The sequence below is a fragment of the Ascidiella aspersa genome, chromosome 2 (assembly GCF_963924565.1).
Source record: "Ascidiella aspersa chromosome 2, kaAscAspe10.2, whole genome shotgun sequence".
In the NCBI taxonomy this organism is placed as follows: domain Eukaryota; kingdom Metazoa; phylum Chordata; class Ascidiacea; order Phlebobranchia; family Ascidiidae; genus Ascidiella; species Ascidiella aspersa.
The window spans coordinates 22,460,929-22,483,422 of NC_139448.1; the positions used below are offsets into that span (position 1 = coordinate 22,460,929).

Genomic DNA, 22,494 nt, shown 5'->3' on the forward strand with positions numbered 1-22,494 from the left:
ATTTTTTCTTGTTTAGTCTTTGGTTGAATAAAAAATGTTTCCAAATAAGTTTACTTTTTTTGTTGTAAACTTTTTTAACATTCTGAGAACCTTTTCAAAATTTATCTTTCCAAAACATTTAAAAATGAGGCAGTGGGTAAGCATTTTTTTAAATTAATCTTTTCTCGTTTGCCAATTCCAATTTAAATCATACAAGTTTTCAATTGGGCATTCATTAACCTCCAAAAACTAGTTCACGTATAAAGGGGTCAACGGAGCTCAGTTTAAGAACATCTGCCATTCTTTAACTACTAATAATTAAAAAAATGCAATTTACCCGACGTTGTAACACGAAGGTGAAATTCGTTTGACTGGCTAAATACCAATCTGCTACAATGTTCGTTAACTTCTTCTCAGCAACTTTGTGACGTAACGTTACTATGATGCAGCTTTCGGACCTCACTTCTAAAAAAAATGTCTGTATCCCCAAGCAAAATCCACCAGGGTAAGTAAGCTGCTCTTTACGAAAAGCGATAAAAACTATTTGTTAACACTTTATGTGGTATACCCTTCAATAAAGTGAAAAAAAAATGTTGTTAACGCCCTAATTGTTTTTCATAGAATAACAAAACTGTCAGAAATTCAGAATAACAATAATGGCTTGTCACAGTCAGATTCCATTTCTTCTTTAATTTATTAACTGTAATAGGATACCGTAAAAATAGTGAAAGCCTTTTCGGTGCGTAAGTTAAGACAATTCTCAATAATCTGCAATACGTTGCAGCCTGTAAAACTTTCAAAAAATAAAATGAAATGTAACGTTTTTCGAGTTTTTAAGTCTTAAAACACGTATAAAAATTAAACGTCAAGGTTTGCTGTACCCATAGCCAAACTACAGACACAAATGTGTGATTCATTTTAACAACTACACAGTTGGAAGACATGGCAACTAGTGGCCTAAATGCACCAAAGAGAAAACAAGAATAAAAATTAATTAGGGACATAAGATTATAACATCAATAACAAAAACACACACTCCCTACTCAAAGTACAGACCGCATTTCCAATCAAAGTTTCAATAGGAGAACTTTTGAAAACGCAATTATGCCCTAACGATTAATTGGAATATTGATACTTACTCTATCTAAGTGTAGACTTCAGTGATTACTTACTTGACTAATGTCCAACATAATCCCTTGAATCTAATTGTGAAAGCTGGTTTATTGTTTTCATACTGTTTGTAGCACCAAATTATGTTGCAACATACAAGAGATGTTTTGCAGTTGAATAAACAAAATTGGAAAATAGAAAAATGTGATAAACGTTTTAATCAAAAAATACATGATAAAATCATGATATTTACATTTTATTGATAGGTCGAACCAAAAAGAAATGCGATGTTTCCTGTGATACATCTTTATACAAAACTTGATAAAAAAATTTATACCCAATTAGTACCTAACGGTGTATTATACCTTAGTATATTATTTGGTTTCCCGATACTTGAAATCTACTTTGCAATTCTATGTTGCAAAAGTAACATTCTATTACAGAATACTTTGACTATGTACAAAATATGCTCTTTGGTAACATACAGTATAATTGTCCAGGGATAGTAATGCATTTTTGTAAGATAATTTAAGTGCTGTAGTACTACTAAAGAACAACAATGTTATATACAACAGGCAGAATTAGTAAAGAGTTTATTGTATCGAATAACATTTACTGTGGACCAAAAAAATAACTTTTGGCAGAAATCTGTTATTTGTTTTGTGTATTTATGTATCACAATTCCTGTGGAATGGATATAAACAGCCATCTTTTGTAATTTTATTTTTTGATAAAATATACATATGTTAGCAAATTGTTTTGCGAGTATATGCTATTTTGTCACTAAAGGGTACAATATGATTAATCCCCTAATAAATTAGAAGTTATGTTAGAATATGTTAATATTTTACCTAAACATCCCTGTTGGCAACTATGACTTATTTACGTTTCGATAACCGTTCGAAATACATGTGTATGACAGTTCAGTTTTTTTTTTGTTAATTTATTTTATTAATATTTAATTTTACTAACATTTACAAAGAATTGCGTTTAAAAATATGCTTGATTTACAAGTAGCTCCTGAACGTTCCTTGGGCAATGAACAATGGGAATTTATCTTGGGTATGTATTTTCTTAAAACTTCAAAAAAAATTGTTTTAATATTATTGTTATTCCTACCTGTAGATACCTGTAGAGGCCTTATATGTTTATCTATGGATAAGCTAATAGTATTCAGGGACCCTTTGGGTCAACAGGCCACATTTGACTGTAGAATAATTGTTTTGCAATATCTGTTAGAGTTAAATACCTGTCACTTGCCCAATTTGAATTGCAATCAATCGAAATTTTATCAAGACACTTCTACAAACCATAGAGAAAAAAATACTGATGTTTAAAATATTTTTTTAGATTTTAAATCATGCAGTACAACTGTGTGGTTTTCGATGTAAAACCACACAGTTGATTTATTATTTTAGATTTGCACTATAGGAAATCTCAAAGTGAAACATAAACAGAAAAAAATTGGGTGGTACTGTATTGAATAATGTAGCCGAGCTTCAACCAAGTTCTACAATTTCTAGTTTTAATTATTTTCAACATTTTATTCCTTTTCAATTATGATGTTTTAATAGGAATGCCCCTCTGTCAAGCTATACAAATTTTACAAAAGCATTGTCGCATCACGCGAGAGGTTTACGTTATTTACGATGATAATGATCCGTTTGACAGAGATATTGCTTTGAATCTCATTCAAGATGGCATGCGCTTACTTTTTGATCCCACATATCAAAGATTAAAGGTTATAGAGGTAGGTTGAGTCAAATAATTCTCCTAAACAAAATTGAGTTTAACAGCACCAGGCAGAAAAATTTAGAAGTAATTCTTTCAACTACTCAAAGATTCAAAATTGGCCAATCCATTTTGCTAACCCCTTAACAAAAAGAAAGATTGGTAAACATTCCGGTTGTAAAGAAGTTCAAAACGGGTTTATCGCATCATTAGGATTCAAGTTCTGGGGTATCCAAATCCAAATGTACAATTTATATATATTATTTGAATTTAATTTACAATGGATCATTTTGCCACAGAAAGTTGCTTCTGATTTGTATTTATGTGGCAAGTTGGGATAGTGCTTGATTTAAATGTAGTGATTAACGCTTATGTTGCAAAAACAGCATTACATCAAAGATAGCATAGTTGTTTAATGGAATAATTGATTACATTGTTAAGCGATGGTCTTTAACAAAATGAGGTATCAAGTTACTTAAGGTTAACCTGAGGTCAATACCCAATGTGGTATATGCAGTAAAATGTCATTAAAAATAATAGCAACATGGTACTTGCATTAGTATCGCTTGATGTTTCATAAAACATTTAAACAATTGTTACAGAAAACTAGTTGACTGAGTTGCATGGCACTTACTAAATGGGCCCCAAACAAAATATTTAGCAGCCTCCTATTAATCTTGTGGTGCTTTTGTAACTTATATGTATGCATATATAACTATTCCTGTTAAGTAATTCAAGGTATGCAATGTATTGTTTGAAACACACTTCATCATCATGGGATGGTTTATCATGGGATTGTGCTATAAAAAAGGTATTGCTTGCCTCAACATTGTTTGAGACTAATATAATAAATTAGTTGATTTTAGATAAAGTCTATCGTAATCCACAAATATAGAACAAACAAATTATGACTTTGTCTTGATGAAATGGGACACTTTCGGAAGATAACGGTATGCAACTATCCAAACTTGTGTTTTGCTTATATCGTTTAAATCAGAAAACCAGCCTCCGTGTTTCAAAACTTTTAAATCAAAAGTTTATCATTTTAAATTACCTGACATAAAATCAATTTTGGATATTTTACCAGGACTCAAATGCTAAGGATTTAGTATTCTACTTAAAACAGTGGTTCTCAACCTTATTAGCTTACAGACCGGTAAAATTTCACACAAATTTTGCGGACCGGTGGACCTTTAAAAATAAAAATAAACCCAAAAGTAATTATGACAAAAGTATGCAACCTATAAGCAATGAATGGAAACTTCAATTTAATGAGCAATTTGCTGCTGTCTTTTTTATATCATTCAATTTGCTGCTGTCTTTTTCATATCATTTAATTTGCTGCTGTCTTTTTTAGGGTTGGCAAGCCTGAGCCTGTTAATTGACCGGTCGAATACTCCTATTGGAAGCAAATGTTGTCAATTTTATCAGGCTTGTTTGGTGATTTGAGTTTTTAATAATCTTGATTGTAACTTTTTAAAGAATTCAAATATAAAATGGTAGGGCTTTACCTGATGCAAACACATGTTCTGTGGTAATAAAAAAGTGTTCGTAATAGCAAAGTAGATTTATTTTGTTTAGTTTAGAATAAATGCTTTTCATCATTTTTGGGTCTCCCAGTCTGTTTTTTTACTTGTATGAGTTGCACCACACAGTGTAAACTCATTGGCTTTTTTTTACTGTGAAATCACAATGGTATATGATGAATCGTGTTTGTCACAAAAGGATACACTAGTTGATGTGTATACCACAATCTCAGGCTACTTAGAATTTTCGAAGAACCAAATCCCTTGTCTCCAGTGTATCCTAATTCAGATACTGGTAATGACTGCGAAAATTCATATAGTGACAAAAGTTGTGATGAGGGGTAAAAATATTTTTTATTGATACATTTACTTGTTGTGAAATTTCGTTAATGAACTTGTTGGCTTAACTTGGTGGTTGTAGTAGTGGTAGAAATTACTACAGTAACTGCTTTAGTATTGCTTGCATATTGGCATGGTTTCACAAAGATTCCTTATTGCTATTTAAAAAATAATTGATTTTGTTTGACAAACCATTGTACTCGAGCTATAACAATCATATCTTTTATTTAAAGTTAAAATCAAGGTTTATTTTTAACTTAAATTGCATTTTGATAGTGTGTATATTATTTGACCAATATTCGACCTATTTGACGAGTATTTGACCGGTCAATTGACCGGCTTTTATTTGACTGGTCAAATGCCCAACCCTAGTCTTTTTTATATCATAGTTTTTTTTAATTTTTTCACATACAACTGGTCTTAAAGTTTAAGACTTAAACGAGTTGTAGCCTACTTTTAAACAGTTGTGCTTGACACTTGCAGTATTGTGACGTATGATAAAGTCGAAAGTAAACCATTAACTTTATGTTAAAAAGAACTGGTGAAGTTCTAAATTGATGGACAAGCCTTCAACATGTTGCATTTTGCAATTGAGATATAAAATTGTAATATGTTTGGCGGACCAGCTGTTAAGAACCACTAACCTAAATGATTCAGTATTCTAACATCCCTAACTCTGGTTAAAATAAATGATGGTAGTGGTATACATTTGTCATATGCCCCTAAAATTTATTTGAAAAAAGTGTGGATTTAACTATCATGGGGAGTTTCATATTTAACAACTGAAATGGCACTCTGCACCTGTGCCTTCTCATATTTTTTTCTTGTTATGTGGAAAAACTGTTTTCTAAGACCTGTTGGGTTATTTTGGTTCTCAGGCAACCAGTGTCTACAAGACCATGGTACTAATTTAGGTAAACTTTGAACTTTCACAAATATTTAAAACTTTTAGTAAACCTATGTGCTCCATTGTAAATACAGGTAATTTTAAAAATAGTTGTTAAACAATATAGTAATGGTCTGACGTTTGTTTGTTTCGTTACACTATCAGAAAAAAGCTGTTTCATATTTAAAGTTTCTGCATATCACTAATAAAAGAATAAGAATTTATGGTAAAAATTTAAAATACCCCTTAACTAGAATTGCTTTATTATATAAAATGGGTTAATTCTAAATCAGTGAACTATCGCAATTTTTTTGTTTGTATATCACAAAAATGCCTTCTGGACATTGTATCATACTTTCAAATCAACAGGTTTATGACTTGAACAAAGTAAAGTTGAAGTATTGTGGAGTTTATTTCAATTCGCCTCAAGTTTCACCAACTATTCAACAGATTGACCAATCATTTGGTGCTACTCACCCCGCCCAGTTTGATGAAAAACACCATATGTTTGTGCTAACCTTTCGTGGAATTACGTTTATATTTCCAATCGATCAACAATATGAGGTATTTTTGATATAGTTACCAGTACCACCTTACTGTGTTAATTCATTAAAAGCTATTAGTTAACCCTAATTATTTAGCAAGGTAACATGAGTTACAGGTTGTATAAATTTAATAGAGGAATCAGGTAGCATTCGAATGCCATCAATGTTGGGCTCAATTGAAATTTGGGCTTTATGTCACATTAAGCCTCATAGCACGTCATGCTACACCCAGCATACTTTAAAGCACAGACCTCCTGTTATTGTTTTTGCATCAGTCGCACACGTTTTTGCGTGCATGTGCATGTGAATAGGTTAGACATCACCATTCTTTTCGCCTTTTACTCCCCCTTGTGCTTTTACATGCATTTTATTTATTTTCATTTATACTTGGACCTGATGAAGCACAGTTGTGCGAAAGCTTGTCAAGAATTCAATACAATTTGTCTACTTAGTGCCACCTGATTCTTCTATTTAGAATTAGACAAATATGTCAATTTACAAAGATTGGGATACATTTAACCTGGCTCATAAAACCATAACAAACTTACCAATCAAACTACATTGTTTTTAGAAGTCAAGTACAATGTCACCAAATAACATTGAAACTGAATATCTGTTTTTTGAGTTTATGTAAGACATAGACTCACCTAAAATTCTACATTTATAGGTTGTTTTGATGGTCATTGAATTTTAATGAAAATCTTCGCTCCAATATTGTTGCGCCCCCACCGCGACCTGTGCACTGGGGCCTGGCCCCTGACCCATACAGTTGCCCGGCGGGACGCAACCGCGCGAGTTCTTGTTGTTTGCAAAGGTTTCTGGTCAGATATGCTACCTGTCATAACCACAACTAAAATTCCAATCAAAAATATATTGTTACAACGAATTAAAACGTTATCAAATAGCATTAGTGAACGTTATTTTCAAGTTAATGTGAGACAGGCAGCCACCGCCTATTGCAGCGACTGTCGGCTAAAACTTCGCAAAAGACTTCTCTAGAGAAAAGCTCAAAGCCGCTAAGAAACGACATGTATATAGCCAATACGTAGGAAGAAAAAGAACACGAAAATTACGTCATATTTGGCCAATAAGACTGGCCGGCACTCTGAAAACATGGCTAGGCATTACAGCGGCTATTCTAAGACCAATTTGCAGCGGGAATCAGACGCCAGCGAAACAAGTGGCTTGTTTTGCAGAACGTGAGAAAACCACCCGCAAGACTGACAGTTATAGATTACGAGATTAAAGGTTACATGTCAAGTTTGAAACGAGGCGAACTGAAGCAGGAAAACTCAGGAATTTTACACACAACAATACGGAAAACTTTGCATCATCAAATATGATATTATGTAACTGAAAAACATATTTGGCAAACGAAAGCTGAAACGCGTAATCTAAAGCCCTATTTAAAAATTCGTAAGGTAACTTAATATTAATATGAACTCTAAGATTTGGCTTATGGCAATTAATTAATTTGGGTGTTTAAGTGTTGATAAACACGTAACAATATTTAAAAAACTTGTAATAGCATTATGTCACAGATGTTGATAGTTCATTGTTGTTCGAAATGCTACAGCCATGGTTATTTTGGGCATGGCTGTATCAAGAAATCGAAAAAGCGGGGGGCCCCAATTCTTAACTAAGGGAATTGTCCAGTTTTGCACCTGACTTTAATCATGAGTAATGACATCGTAAAGAAGTGATTGTAATAATATCATAAATAGAAAAAAAAATCCTACGGGAAACAGCCAATTAAAATCCAGCGTAAGCTAACTATACGACAGAACGCGAACATGTACGTTGCAACACTCTTGCCAGGCGCCAGCTGCGAAACCACTTAGTGTGCAATCGCGAAACCTGAACCAAGACCAGGAAATATGTGTGATTAATTTTGGTACATTCATAGTAACAATATCAGTAACGCAGTTTCCTTAGTTCATACATGGGACTCGCTAAATTACAAGCAAAGACAAAGATTATTTTTTTGGTATTTATTTTTATTTTTTCTGAACACAACAGTCACAGATGTCTGCGCTAATATCCAATGTTCATATAACATGGGCATTTTTTCAACTGATACCACTTTTAAGGGTGTCTGCTTCAGTTGAAAAAATGCCATTGTTACATGAACACTGGATATTAGCGCAGACAGCGAAATGTCGAGATAATTAACTGCACCAAACTCAACATTTTAAGAGAGAAAAAGGAAGAAGGCTTGATTTAGTGTTATCAATGTGAACTGTTCTTTTTTGTTATTCTGTGCACATGAACTCTTGTTTCTTTGCAAAATATGGAATAAATTATTTCAGTCGCTGATGTGTTGAATAAACACTTGTCTCAGCTAACCTGAACGAACAGATAAAAAGATCTTGTGTCCCAGGTGCAAACAAGAGACGAAAGACAGAGTTTTTTTATTTTGGTTTTCCATTAGATTAGATTGAGACGTGTTACCCAATTACATTAAATTAGCTGTTTCGGGCAGGGAGTTGAACACTGACAAAAAAAAACAGAAAATGATAATAGCACTGATCCACTCCCGTCCTCCCTGGATACGCCACTGATTGTGGGTGACTTATCAGTTAATTACTTGTTTACCTTGACAGCATCATACTGTTTATGTGGGCTAAACCCGGAAATCACATCACATCTAACCCAACTGGATCCTTATCAACCTGAAAAAGCATCTCACTCCAGCAATATGTCAAACATTATGTAATAAAGAGTCAAGTTAATAGCATGTTTAAATGTGGCTCTATTTACAAACAAATTCGCAGTCAGGAGGAAATCTTTTTGGTGAATTTGTGTCAAAAACTATCATATTTTCTATTCTTTATCTTAATTTGTGATTTTAGGTGTATTGCCACCATAAAATCAGCCCTTTAAACTCTTGGAACTTAGACTTACATTTTATATTTGGACTCTAATTTATTGATAGTGTCATTCTATATGTAAACTACTGATGTAAATACAACTCAAGATTTAAAAGGTTTGACAACTCCTGGATTGTTCTATTCCCAAACTATTACAGTCACAGCACTATACAGACAATTAAACTATGCGGGATATTGTTTTCACTTAACATTAAGACAATTAGGTATGATATGGCATTACACGAGCAAGTCCGTACTGATTTAAAATAGAACCCATAAACCGAAAAATGTTTTTACATCATTTGCTTTATCCCATAAAAAGGTGTATGCACAGTCTGTTAAAATTATTTTGCTGCAGGTTACAAGCGGTTTTTCCCTTCGAAGTTTACCTCATACTCCTTCACCAACTGTATCAAAAATGTGCATCTATACTGGAAACATCTTAAGTGAAACCAGGTTTGTTGTTTCGCCATTGAAAAATCATAAAATTAGTTTCAGTTTATCCACTGCATTGTGTGTTTTTCAAAACAAACTACCTGGTAGTCATTTCAGCTGCCTCATTTTGAAATACAAAAAGAAATAAATGCTAGCAAAGCAAACACATTTCATCGAAATTGACAAATAGGATTGTACTACATTTTGCATTCAAAATATACATACTTATAACCCTGCCCCTTAATAAACATATTGGCAAGAAAGCATTATAAATGCTCTGTTAATTAGGAAGGTTCATTTAAGAATTTTGTTGTCAACCCAGTGGGCACAACACCAGCGATAATAAATTATATTTTCTTTGCCAATAGCCTTATTTCTCAGGTAAACTTACTGTGTTAACCACCCCTCTACATAAAGAGCTGTTACTTGGTCAGCCCTGTGTAATGTTTATTATCTTAATTGGTGAATAATGTTGTTGCATGACAGGTAGACCTTGCTTCCATAACATACACATTTTTGCAGTTATTTTTTTTTTGGGGGGGGGTCGGTTTTAACTAGTCCTTGGTAAGTAAGGTGTATGATTATGTGCCCAATAACTATGTATATTAGTTAATAAAGTTTTCTGTGTAATAATAAATGTCAAAATTTTCACTTGCCAATCAGCGAGCGTCCACAAATCAACACTTGCAAGGATTAAATAGTACTTGCCAAAAATGACGGGACGGTGTCTGAGAATTTTCATTCTACCAAATTGTTCAATAACTTTCCCTTATTTACTATTTCAATGTGTATACATAGTTCTAAAATTGCAAATCAGCGTGTTTATGCACAGATTGGCAAATGGAATGTAGTTATGTGCTCAACACTAACTAACATTTAAGCATGTTGACTATATTAATGATCCTTGATAATCAATAGCTATTGATCAATCCTTGGAATGGTCTCATCGATTTAAAGTCATTACAAACATCCTGGACAAAGGTTCAAAAATTCATTTTTTCTGTAACAGGTTGTGCTGCCATAATACTATAAAACTATAAAAAGGTGACTTTTAAATCATTCTTCATGAGTCATGAAGTACTTTGGTGGGAAAAAAACATGAGCTGTCCCTAAAACTACATGTACCATGCAAATCATACTCTAATTTTAAAATAAAAAAGATATAAAAACGGACAGTTAAAGAGAGCAAGCTTGCCAACAATATGTAAGCCATATCGATGGGGAATGTTATCTTGGCATGTGCTAATAGGTTTTTATCCACTCTAAATTTTTTTTTTTATCCATTATTATTGTTTAGTGAGCTTTTGAGATTTCATTTTCATAGCACAAAATTTTCCCTGATAAGTATTTTTAACAAATCAGCAACTCAGAGAAATAATTACTTTCTACTCAAAGAAATCGTTTGGGTTGTTCATTAAAATATTGATTGCATAGGGCTTTTTACCTTGTGCGATTTGGTCAATTTCTTGTTATAATTGCGCAAGAGTGTTTTGTAAGCCATTTAACAAAATAATAGGCCTTCAGTGCTGAACTTGAACAGAATTTGTTATGGAATAATAAATTAAGATCTAAAGTAGGTCTAAAAACAACAACCAATTTATTTAGCTTATGGGCGCTCCCAGTCAGCATGGAAGTCAATCAGCACTCGCCTGGAGCAAATTGCTCTTGCATTGATGAGTGGGCCAGTGCAAAATCCCAACCTTGCATGTTATAGTGAAGTTGGTATGCACAGTAGTGCTATACAGCTATTCCCATACGGAAATCACATAAAGATGGGGCAATGTAACTATTAAAACGTGATTCAATAATTTGGTGTGTTTAAGCAACAAGGAGTGCAATCAATGTTTAACAGCAATTGTAAAGGGTGCCTATTGCACTTTTTTGATTAACATACACTTATTTTTCATTCATCGAGCACATACATAAATGCAGAAAACAATAAAACTAGGAGAAATCCACTTTCTAAACCGGAGTAGTTAGTGTACAACGATAAGAATGTAGGACACCAATAACAGAAAAGACCCATCCATATGACCCAGATATTAAAAGCATTAGTGGTATTGATGCTTGGTATGCATTGATATTGGGATTGTGATATTTCAATAGTTTTCTTTATTAATATTCGACGCAAGGATCTTAGGGTTTTTGCAATCTATTATGTGACCAGGATTTAGAAGTAAATGCCTGGCCAGGTCTGTGTCCTGTGTGGAATGTTTCTCCTTGTTTTCTTCTTTTCTGCAGTCTGCCTTAGCAGATATATATATACTTAGAAACAGTGCCTTCTTACTATGTTAAACATGAATAAAGAGATATTAGATACTTTCAGAATGATACCTACTTCTATATGGGTTATGGTATTCTAACTATGTCTAACTACAACCTTCAACCATTATGCTCCAAAATACATACATAACTGTTGAGTTGAAATTATAAGATTAAGGCATGCCTAATTCGCAATGGTTGGAGTCTTTCTTTGCCGAATCATCAACACATAGTACATCTATGCTTCCTAAATTTATTTCTGCTAAAATAAACTATGTAAGTTGAAAGACACTTTCCTTCTTTGTGAACATATTTTTGCCTCTTTTAGTATGTTTCATTTTAGTTAATCTGAGAAATGTGTTTCATTGTATTTCTTGTGTATGTCATACTATTATATAGAGGTTTTAGCAGATATTTCTTATGTGAGAATGCATCATGTATTTTCTAGTTAAAATTTTTGTCTGTATAATACAAAATAGAGGCATTTTTTCTCTTCATGATAATCTTTGAACGCCTTCAACATAATTTTAGCTGAATGTTTTTTTGTAAACTTGAATGTTTTTTTGTAAATTTAGATATATATTCTCAACAGACAAAAGTGTCCTCGTGGTGTAACTCATTAAAACAAAAGATTTGCATTTTTTTAGTTATGAATGCATTTATTTCAGTTTTTGTATTTAATGTGTTCTGTCTTTAAGATATGAACAAAACTTTAGTATGACAGACCTTTTTTTATCTCTTTAACCTAATTTAGTGAATGCCATTATTTTCATGTTTCACTTTTATATACATTTTGTCCCCCTCCAAATTTAAATTAAAGTTTGCATTATAAACTTCCCATATTTGCAATACAATGATTTAATAAAGATTGCTACACTACCATTGGAAATGAGAATATTTTTTTATGTTTTGCTTTTATGTGTGCTTAATGCATCATGTCCCCCCCAAAAAAATCTAAATTAAAGTTTGCATTGTAAACGTCCCATAATTGCTAGATGAATTATTCAAAATAGATTGCTAAACCACCTTTGTAAGTCATAACTTGCATTAAAAAGGTTTAGGATTCTCTTCATAAAAAACATTGTTCAACTTTGTGCTTTTTATCGCAGTTTTAATTATTTCACAATGTGTTTACCCTTACCTTATAAGGTGACATATCACTTGACAGGATAATTGAATGCAAGTTAACAAGGTTTGATAAACAAGGAAGAACTGTGTAAATAGTAGATATATACTTAGGAAGTAATGTCATTAGGAAATTCCTTTATTACCAGAAGTGCTCATTCCTAGAAATGTCAAAACATGACATATGTTACTTTTATAAAGGTCACATGTGGCGGTTAATATATTTTTTTGGTGTCATATATTTGTACTGTGTTATAAAATACATTTTATAAATGCTAGATCACCTCCCATGCCGCTTTCATGCTACAATGGAAATTTGTACTCTGAAAAAACAGAAGTTATTTTTAGTGAAGATATGGCTGTTGGCATCAAAATGAAACTTGTATGTGGAGGTACAACACAACAGAGTTAAACACTAAATAGGTGATTGCAATTAATGGTAATAATTTTTTTTTAGAAATGAGTAATGCAACAAATGTAAGGTTGAACACCTATAATGGAAGCATTTACTTCAACAATAATATTGAGGTAAATATTGTTTTATTATGTTTTCCATATCCACCTTTAAACATAAATTAGGTTTGTTGTGTGCAAGAAGCTTAATTTAGAACAGTGTGGTCCAACTGCAGGCCAAAGTTGGCCCGCGAGTTCCACTTTTTTGGCCCGTGAACTGATAGTGAGCTTTGCTTCAATGTAGCAATATCACTTCAATTTTTGTTTCTTTGTTATTGTGATGGACAAAAAAACTTCGTAAATGATCTTTTGTGATTATAACTATACCGTAGCTGAACAAAGGTGTAGATTTCAAAGTTAGTATGCATATATTATATGCCATAGGTCAGCGGTTCTTAACCGAAAGGTGTTACGATCTCGGGCCGGAGAAAAAAATTTATGTCGAACTTTATTAACTTGGTTATCGGTAAACAAAGAAAATTTTAGTAATTTTAACAAAAACTGTAATGAGCTGTACCAGACTTTCGTTAAGTTTGAATTTTGTTTATGTTTAATTTTGAAATGCATCCGACAATATTTCAACTAAATTTCATCTTCACTAGAGGCAAAAACCCTGTTATCTTTCACTAAGGGGCGCCAAGCAATTCTAAGGGGGGCGCGCAAAAAGGCATAGGAAAATTACCAAAGGGAGGCGCGGCTGAAGAAAGGTCAAGAACCACTGCCATGGGCTATGTATAATTTGCCAGCAATGAGCCTACAATCGCTCTTTAAAAACATTGGCCCGCCAGATAAAAAATAGATTGTTTTTGGCCCACGATGAAAAGAAGTTGGACCACGCTGATTTAGAAAATAACTAAACCTTCCAAAAATATAAATAATGGTAAAGTCATTGTGAAACCCCACAAATTAAATAAATTCTAAGCAGCCTTTTCTGTAACTGTACTCAATCTTTTTGTATTTAGAACTGTATGTGTGTTAAGACTGATAACTGTGGGTAAAATCATGCACATTATGATAACAGCCTTAAATATTTTGGCAACACTTTTAATTTGGTTGTTTTATTGAGGAACTGTAAGCAGATATATTTTTCCATGTTATGGATCTCTCTGTGTTTGTGTATATTTAACCTATCTTGATAACTTTACCCAAGTTTAATGCTAAGCTTTTTGTAACACTGTCTAGCAACATATATTTTTTCCTTATACTTTTTTTGTCTACTTATGAGTAAAAAACGGCAACTGTAATATCATCCATATAAATAGTTTTGTTCAGTATCAATCATTTGCAAATAAACATGATTGTGCAAAAGGATATCCTTACCGAGTTCGGAAGCCCATGTCAAACTTTCTACAAGACAGAAGATAAGATGCGAATTCACTCAGCAGGACCTCGAAAGCTGTCATCTTCACACAGTTCAGATTATATCTACAACTATTTTACATTGGGCCTGGTATGTACTTTTGAATAGCTGAATAAACAAAAGTAGGTTTGGCTTTGTATTTTGCCAAGGAATATTTTTCGGAAGAGTATTATTTCTCACCTTCATCTATTACTTTAGAGATGTTAAGTGGTAATTTGGTAAAATAATGGTTTTTGTGATCTATTTAAAAATAATTTATTCCTGTTTTACCACTCCCCCTCCAAAAACATACATCTAATAGACAAATAAATATTCCATATTAAAAAAAATGCATTACCCTATGCAAGGCATGGCAAACCTTTTTATTTTGTGGGTCACAAATGAGATCCTAATGCTTATTAAAGACCTATGTGATCCTTATAAAATGCCATTCTTATATTTATGCGAACCTTGCTGCTGCATCTTCTGAACAAATTAAATTATCCTTTGCTTCTAATCCATAAGTTTATAGAGATGCTTTTATGTGATTAAATGTTTTAAGAGAATCTGCTTCAGTGGAAAAAGGGAAAAGGCTTCAAGTAGTTTTGTTAATTTTAGACGAAGAGCAACAGAGAAAATATCCGGCGTCTACGGTCAACCGCAAGATGCAAACAAAAAACGAAAGACGATGTTTTGCATTTGATTTAGGGTTCGCATGGCCTAAAGACGATGGACCCAATTACATAAAAAAAAATTTTCGCTTCGGAGAGTTAGTTGACCCTAACAAAGAGGGGGGTTCCCAGCAACTTCTAAAAAGTTACCAGCAAACTCGAAGAAAACGTTTTTGGATTTTTTATTTGAATTTGGTCACATCTTTCAATATAGAATTAGTTATCCTCACTTTTTGTCATTTCTTTCATAAAACTGCAAACTTACATAGCGCGTAAGCAGGGGCGTAGCGTGGAGGGGGGGGGTATCTAGGAGTCTTGAAACCCCTTTGAAATCTCAGTAAACAATTATCACAAAACTAAAACCTTGATAGCTGCAATTTTAACATTGCACCTGGCATTGAAAACACGTCGGTGTTATCGCCGCCACCGCGCCTAATCACCACTCATTATCGGTGTTCATTTAGCAGTCGCCTGTCACCGACTCAAGTAATCTCAAACACGCCTGATAACGAAAATATATTTTATTGTTGAAACGAACATTCTCAACAGCGTAGAAAACAGGCGTTTAAGCTACAGCAAATGTCTTCACCGCAGGTAGCTCTATTGAATGTTTTTATTAGCCTCAATCTCGAAAAGAAGCGCTTGACCATCGCATTTTGAAACATAGATTAAAACGGCGAACTATAGCTTCCCGCTAAACTGATAATAAATGGCCTTCTTAACTTCAGTAATAAGCCATGTTTATGCTTTTCTTGCACAGTTTCAGCTGAATAGTTTACTAATTATACAGAGTTCAAAATGGGCGATTTTAAAACCACGCTTCATACCATCGGCGAAATTAAACTACAAATATCCCCAAGTTTGTTGATAAGATTCGTTAATTTTGTTGACAACGAAGTGCAACAGTTTGTTATTGATACATTACAAAGGCTGTTCTGAGTTCTGACACCGCAATTCCATAGCGTTTTGCGCGCAATTGAAATCACTTGACAATCGGACGTGAATAAGACAATCGGACTTGAATACGAGGTGTTGCAATTTTTCTAACGTCAAATAGACGACTTTAAACAGCCGTAAGCTCCTAACAATCGCCGTTATTGGCGTCTAGAGTAGACTCTAGAATACACAAAACGTAAAATTTTTCGGGCTTCGCCCGTGCCCGCTAGGGTTGTTCATAACCAACACCTTAGATCCCCTAGGTGATTTGGGTTACTCATCATGTGACACAGTGGCGTATCCAGTGGGGCTGGGGTTTGTGACACCCCTTATTTTGTGAGTGATATTATCGTGTTTTGTTCGGTTTGGTCAGGGTTTAGCAAACTGTCCGAAGCGGCAATGTTTTTAATGTAATTGGGTCACGCGTCTTAAGCTAATGCGTAACCAAAATCTTTTTTTTCTCTTTCGTTATTTGTTGAGGTTGGCTGAATATATTATCAAGTGTAAATTCGACAATTAACAGCGCTAAGACAAAACGTCTTTCTTTTTTCTCGCAAAAATGTCAAAGTTAGGCGCAGCTAATGTTCCTCTTTGTTCGCTGCCTGCTCTAATATTCGATATTGATTAACAACGGATTTTTTTTAACTGAAGCAGATTCTTAAAAGGTGGTATAAAGATGACTGTCGTGCGCATTTCAAAGTCGCCCTTTTCAAGTTATGATTGTTAACGCAAAATTATTCTCCATAAGCATATTCTAAGACCACGTGTTTAGTGTGCAGTTAACACAACTTATTTCCCCTCAACCGCAGCTTGTATTTTAAGTGAATTGGCACACTGCTCGACGCAGATGTTGCGCTAATTGTGGCATAATAACACCCGGAAAAAACGATCTTCGTTTAGTATTGCAGGTGGCAAACGGCGTGCCTGTAATTTACGGCTAGTCACGTACATGGAACTTAGGAAACTGCGCTGCTGATAGTTTATGATTCTTCCAAAATCAATCACACATATTTTATGGTCTTAGTTTAGTTTTTCGCCTGGCAGGAGTTCCGACGACGCACGTGTTCGCATTTGCTGGACGTTAGTTGCTTCTGATTAGAATGTTTTTTGACGTCATTACAATCAACATTTTATGACATCACACACGTCACTGTTTCATGACGTCATTATTCATTAACGTCAGGTGGAAAATAGGGAAATTCCCTAAGTTGAAAATTCGGGACACCCCTTTTGAAACGGTCACGCTACGCGCCTGCGCGTAAGCTTAAGTAATTTTTGTATTTTTATGCTTTGTTTGCCTTGTCAGTATAACAACAGAGCCCAATGTACCCAAATGGTATATTTCAAATGGGAATAAGACAAGAAGGACATGAGCATTTATAGGAGAGTAGTCGCGTAATTTACATTAAGATAAAATGAATGCACAATACCTTAAATACTTCGCGACACGTGCACGCGACTTGCACGCGACTTAAGGGCTGCGGCGAAGAGCACGCGACTAAAGGGCTGCGGGCAAACTCTCGCAGTAAAACTGCGTGAGATTTCTTCTTGACAGTAATAATAATTATGAAATTTTATAACAAATATTAAATTTGAGTTTTACCCTCCCCCAGAACTAAAGGGGTTCTTGCGTGCAGAATCAAAATACTATCTACATAACACCCTACATCATACGTGAAATTGTATTTTTTCTATAAAACTTGAAAAAAATCAGTCTGAAATACAATAAAAAAATAAAGGAATTTTAAAAACAAAATATCTTGAAAATGAATTTTCAGCCCATATGACTAGACAGGGTTGCGGTTGTTAAATATTTGTCATTTGATATATTCTCATGGGCTAGTTTTGTATGGCTGGTTTGTCAGTATCAGTGTTCATTGTTAGTGGTTACATATTGCGTGTTCTGCTTTCCCTTGACTTGTTTGTGGAATCATATACAGATAGGGGCTGGAACTTTTCTGCCTTTACTTTTGAATTTAGGACAGCGGTGCACAACTTTTTAGCAAATAATGTCGCATTACCAATCTTACTTTTTCTTACGGTCTCAAGTAGGGTTGTGTGATAATTTCTGATCGGAACCGAGACCTATTGGTAGTAATGGTACTCATCCAATACTAGGATGGTGTCAATGTTGATTTGTTTCCAATATACACAAAATACCTTTGAAAGGCTCCAAGAAATCTATCAGCCTGATCAGGATTATAGTGGGAGCGATACCAGGCTAGAAAAACAACCATAGTCTGCGATGAGGTTTTAAACTCACTCTACCAACTTACACAAGCTCAAAGGGTAAACCATTGACAAACAACCATAGCACCATTGTCTGCTGCATCCTGTTTGTACATACAACCTCAATTGACATTTGGGGAAAATATGGGCAACTTTTAACTGGTTCTAAATAAAAACAAATCAATATAAGCTGAGATACAACCTATACAACCTATTGCCAAAAGTTTATATTTCAGGATGTTTTATTTGATGGAAATACACATCAGGCAAAAAAGTTTATTCTTCATCTAAACCATCCTGGACATTACAATTTTAATATGTAAGTTTAATGCTGTCAAGAGTTTGAACTAATCGATTTGTTTTGCTGCAAAAAAGGAATACTCAACCTTTTTTGTTTTGAACATATCGACAATGTAATTAAAATTTGTATTTTCATAGTGGACTTTAAAAGTTTTTTTTTAAATTGTTTGTTTGATACCCCATACAGTATTTTGAAAAGTGAAAAACCAATGTTTTGTTTTGACTTAGATACCACAGATGTCAGTTTTCAATTAACCTAAACCCTGAAGGTAACAGATGGCTAGCTGTAACTCCAACTGTAAAATGGAGTGATGTCTCCAAAATTTTGGAAGGTTTCACTAATGTTGCTGCTCCAGTTGTACTCAATCGAGCTTCTTCAACAAATACTACTAATCCCTTTGGATTTACCTATTGTTATGGAGTAAAGAATATGATATTTGAGGTAATACTTTAAAACTCACTGGTTGATAGCTGGTAGAACTACTACGAGTAAATCTACGTGACAATTGCCTAAACCCAAATTAATTGAAACAGAAAGTGGTTTGTTGTTAATTCATCACAGGAAAGGTGACAGAAACTCAAAAAATAGCAAAGGAAAAATATTGTGTCATAGACATAATGTATCTAAGACACCGCCCATATTTGTAATGGGCTTTAAATTCAAAATGCTTTTAATTGCTCGAGATTGATCTCATATTAAAAAATATACGAAGTATACAAACAGTCTATTGGTCAAAACGAATTGATGATGTCATACCACAAAAACATCACGTATCATAATGTGCCGATTTTCATGCAATGCGCGACAACGATTGTTTGGAACACGGTATTGGTACGCTGTAAAAAAATCCCGTGTAACTTTAAAGCCCTTTATGAGCATCGGTCCTAACCCTTTTTACGTAGCTGGATTTCGCACCCACAACTGTAAAATGTACAAAACGCATGGTTTACAGCAGTGCTCTTCAACCGGTGTGCACGGTGCACCCTAGAGTGCACCAAAATATGCATAGGGTGCACCAGTACAAAAAGGTATACAAGGGTGCACCACAGACTTTTTTAATGAACCAAAAATGTTACATCGAATCTGCCAGTAATTAACCATTTCTACGAGACAGTGGTGCTGCAAGCGTTGCGAACTAACTTTCTGAGACATGCGGTCTTTCTTTTTTGCCTGACAGTCGTGGTGCAAGTTGTATTCCTGTTTTGCAATATTGGAGCCTGCAGCCAAGCAAAAATGTATGCAGCTTATTTTGTCATTGGTTCTTGTCAGAAAGGCAAACTAATGTAAAACAATGTATTTTAGCATCAAGTTTAAAGGGTTATATTACATTTTATTAACTTAAAATTTGGAACTTTATTAACTCATTTCTTCTTTAAACTAATATGTGTTATAGGTGATGAACAATGACTATATTGCATCTGTCACTTTATATCACCTAACCAGCTAGATGATAATGGATTTGTGTCCAAAAGTGCGCGTAATATGTATGTTTGCTGTTTGTGTACAAATCTATTGCTAATGAAAATTTTCTGTTTTATAATATTTTGTTCACTGTTCATTTTAAGTTTATGTTTGATCGTGACTATTTCAGTGACTTAATAAAATACATTGAAAATTGTAGTAGGCCTACACCTTAAGACGAAATGTTTAAGTTATAAAAAAACATGATAGGCTACTAATCTATTTTTAAAAACAAACACATTGGACTATAAAACGTGCTTTGAATATTGAACCACAAAACGTGTTTTCAAGTCGTGTGAAATCATTGCCTATTGTAAGACCGAAATAAGAACAACGTCAACGTCAGAATAAAAGAGAGTTCGGCATAAGACCAAAATAGGACCGATACCCAATATTCGTAATACCGTCTTGATCAAAATAAGTACTAATACCCATCGGAATAAGACCTAAATGGTCAGAATCAGGCCTATACAACATTTTATCCAACCTCCACTCCTAAATACTTGACTACCCCCCCTAGTAATTTTAACCAACTCATTTTCTAAATCCACCCATTACCTACCAATAAACCTAAACAGGCCCAAAAATCCGTTGCCAAAACGGCCCTAACGACGCCGTTTAAGAGCGCCAAAATGGAAATAGAAGTGGGCTAGGCTTTTATATTTTCAATACAAAATGTTTAAGATAAGCTTATACCCATTAAAAAATCTATTTTGAAAAAGAAGTAGAAGCAAAGAGAAAAATCATATAACATTGAAATACAAGATAAGGTCAAAATAAAGAAGATAAAAAGGTAAAATCATGTTTAAAACAGGGAGTCGAACCGTTTGACTTTTCCGGTTCAGGTTCGGTTCGGGTTCAAGGATTTTTTCGGAATCCGGTTCAGTTTCGGTTTGGAGTAATTTAAAAGTTCCGGTTCAGCTCCGGTTCGAACATCGTTATTTCAAAACCGGTTCATAAAGTTCCGGTCCAGATACAATATAATTTGCGTTAAATCTCAAAATGTGGGTCGATAAATGTAGAGAATAATTTTTGAATTGTAAGTCATTTAATCTAAGTTCCGTGACTTATTAAAAAAACAGCAACTCTATATTGAAATATCTAAAAAATGAAAAACGAACGATTTTTTTATTCAATATTCATGTTTTTTCATAAAATTTCGAACATCGCGTAACTTGACTCGGTAAAATAGAAGTTGTGACGTCATGCTGGAGCGAACCGCTTTTGTTTACAGGTTCGGGTTCGGTTAAGGTTCAGGTACTTTAAATCAGTGTTTCTTAAAGTGGTGAATGGTTCACCCCAGGGTGAATAAAAATTTTGCTGGGGTGAACCAACCAAAAGGGGTGAATAAGGGTGAATGAAAGTTCAGGAACATCCCATAGTCACTAGTAAACATCTTTTTGAAATAAATCGACTACTGAACTGTTGTTTTTTGATGTTTTTTTGCTTATTGTAATAGTTAAGTTGGTTTGTACTGAGTGTATAAGTTGGGCCTACCATATGTCCTCTTTTAGGAGGATTTGTCCCCTTTTCTTAAGAAAACTGAATGGTCCTCTGAGGTTGCTCAAAAATGTCTAAATTTCCTCTTTTTTCCCATTTCGAGTTAGTTGCTTATACTTTTAACAAGACTTTTAGGTGAGAGGTTGTATTTAATTCCAAAAAAATACATAAGCCATGAAAGATGCTGAATTGCTGGTTTAAAAAGGGTTTCTAGGGGGGCTCCAAGCAATTCGTAGGGGGGGAGGCGAGCTCTAAGTTAATATTTAAATTTTTTGCAATGATTCTAATGGTATCGTTTTCGTTTAGGTTGAACACCACTCCTACAGCGCTGTACAAACTCTGTTTTTGCAAACTTTAACATTAAAACTGCCAAAAAAATTTGCGAATCTTCTGTTATCTAATTTTGTTTACTTTGTTGAGCACAAAGTCTCTTTTAGTGCCATTTCATGTTTTTATATCATCGAAGGTACAACGGCCCTATTTAATTACAATTGGATAAATGATAAAAGTCATTCAACGTTTGAACTATTTTTTATCCGCATTTTATATAATTGGATAACAGGCTAGCAACAGGGGGACGAAATGTTTTGCGAAAAGCCTCCTGATTTTACAGTTTAGCGCCAATTGAACCAATTAAATCCAATTTTTTTCGCGCTTCTTACGACCGACAACAAACTTCACAATTTTCATGTTGTCTTAGTGATATTTAATTAAAAATTCCGAATTGCTTTTCGTTGGGGTGCAAGTCATAGGAAAATTACAAAGGGTGCGCCGCTGCTGAAAAAAGGTGTGGATA

The 22,494-nt window shown here is 34.0% G+C and overlaps 1 protein-coding gene across 1 annotated transcript; it reads left to right on the forward strand.

Annotated features, from left to right (window-relative positions):
* The first annotated feature begins 628 nt into the window (after positions 1-628).
* Positions 629-20,357, forward strand: LOC146164336 (phagosome assembly factor 1-like). The gene is made up of 10 exons (XM_083381032.1): positions 629-2,151; positions 2,664-2,839; positions 5,941-6,135; positions 9,345-9,442; positions 13,088-13,200; positions 13,266-13,336; positions 14,571-14,711; positions 18,673-18,755; positions 18,965-19,178; positions 20,131-20,357. The coding sequence occupies exons 1-10, from the start codon at positions 2,088-2,090 to the stop codon at positions 20,182-20,184; spliced, it is 1,209 nt and encodes a 402-aa protein (XP_083237158.1). The 5' UTR covers positions 629-2,087; the 3' UTR covers positions 20,185-20,357.
* The last annotated feature ends 2,137 nt before the right edge of the window (positions 20,358-22,494 follow it).

Coding starts and splice junctions, on each gene's coding strand:
- LOC146164336 (XM_083381032.1), top strand. CDS start 2,088: ATGCTTGATTTACAAGTAGCTCCTGAACGTTCCTTGGGCAATGAACAA. Junction 13,337..14,570: donor ACTTCAACAATAATATTGAG/GTAAATATTGTT, acceptor ATTGTGCAAAAG/GATATCCTTACCGAGTTCGG. Junction 14,712..18,672: donor ACTATTTTACATTGGGCCTG/GTATGTACTTTT, acceptor TTTATATTTCAG/GATGTTTTATTTGATGGAAA.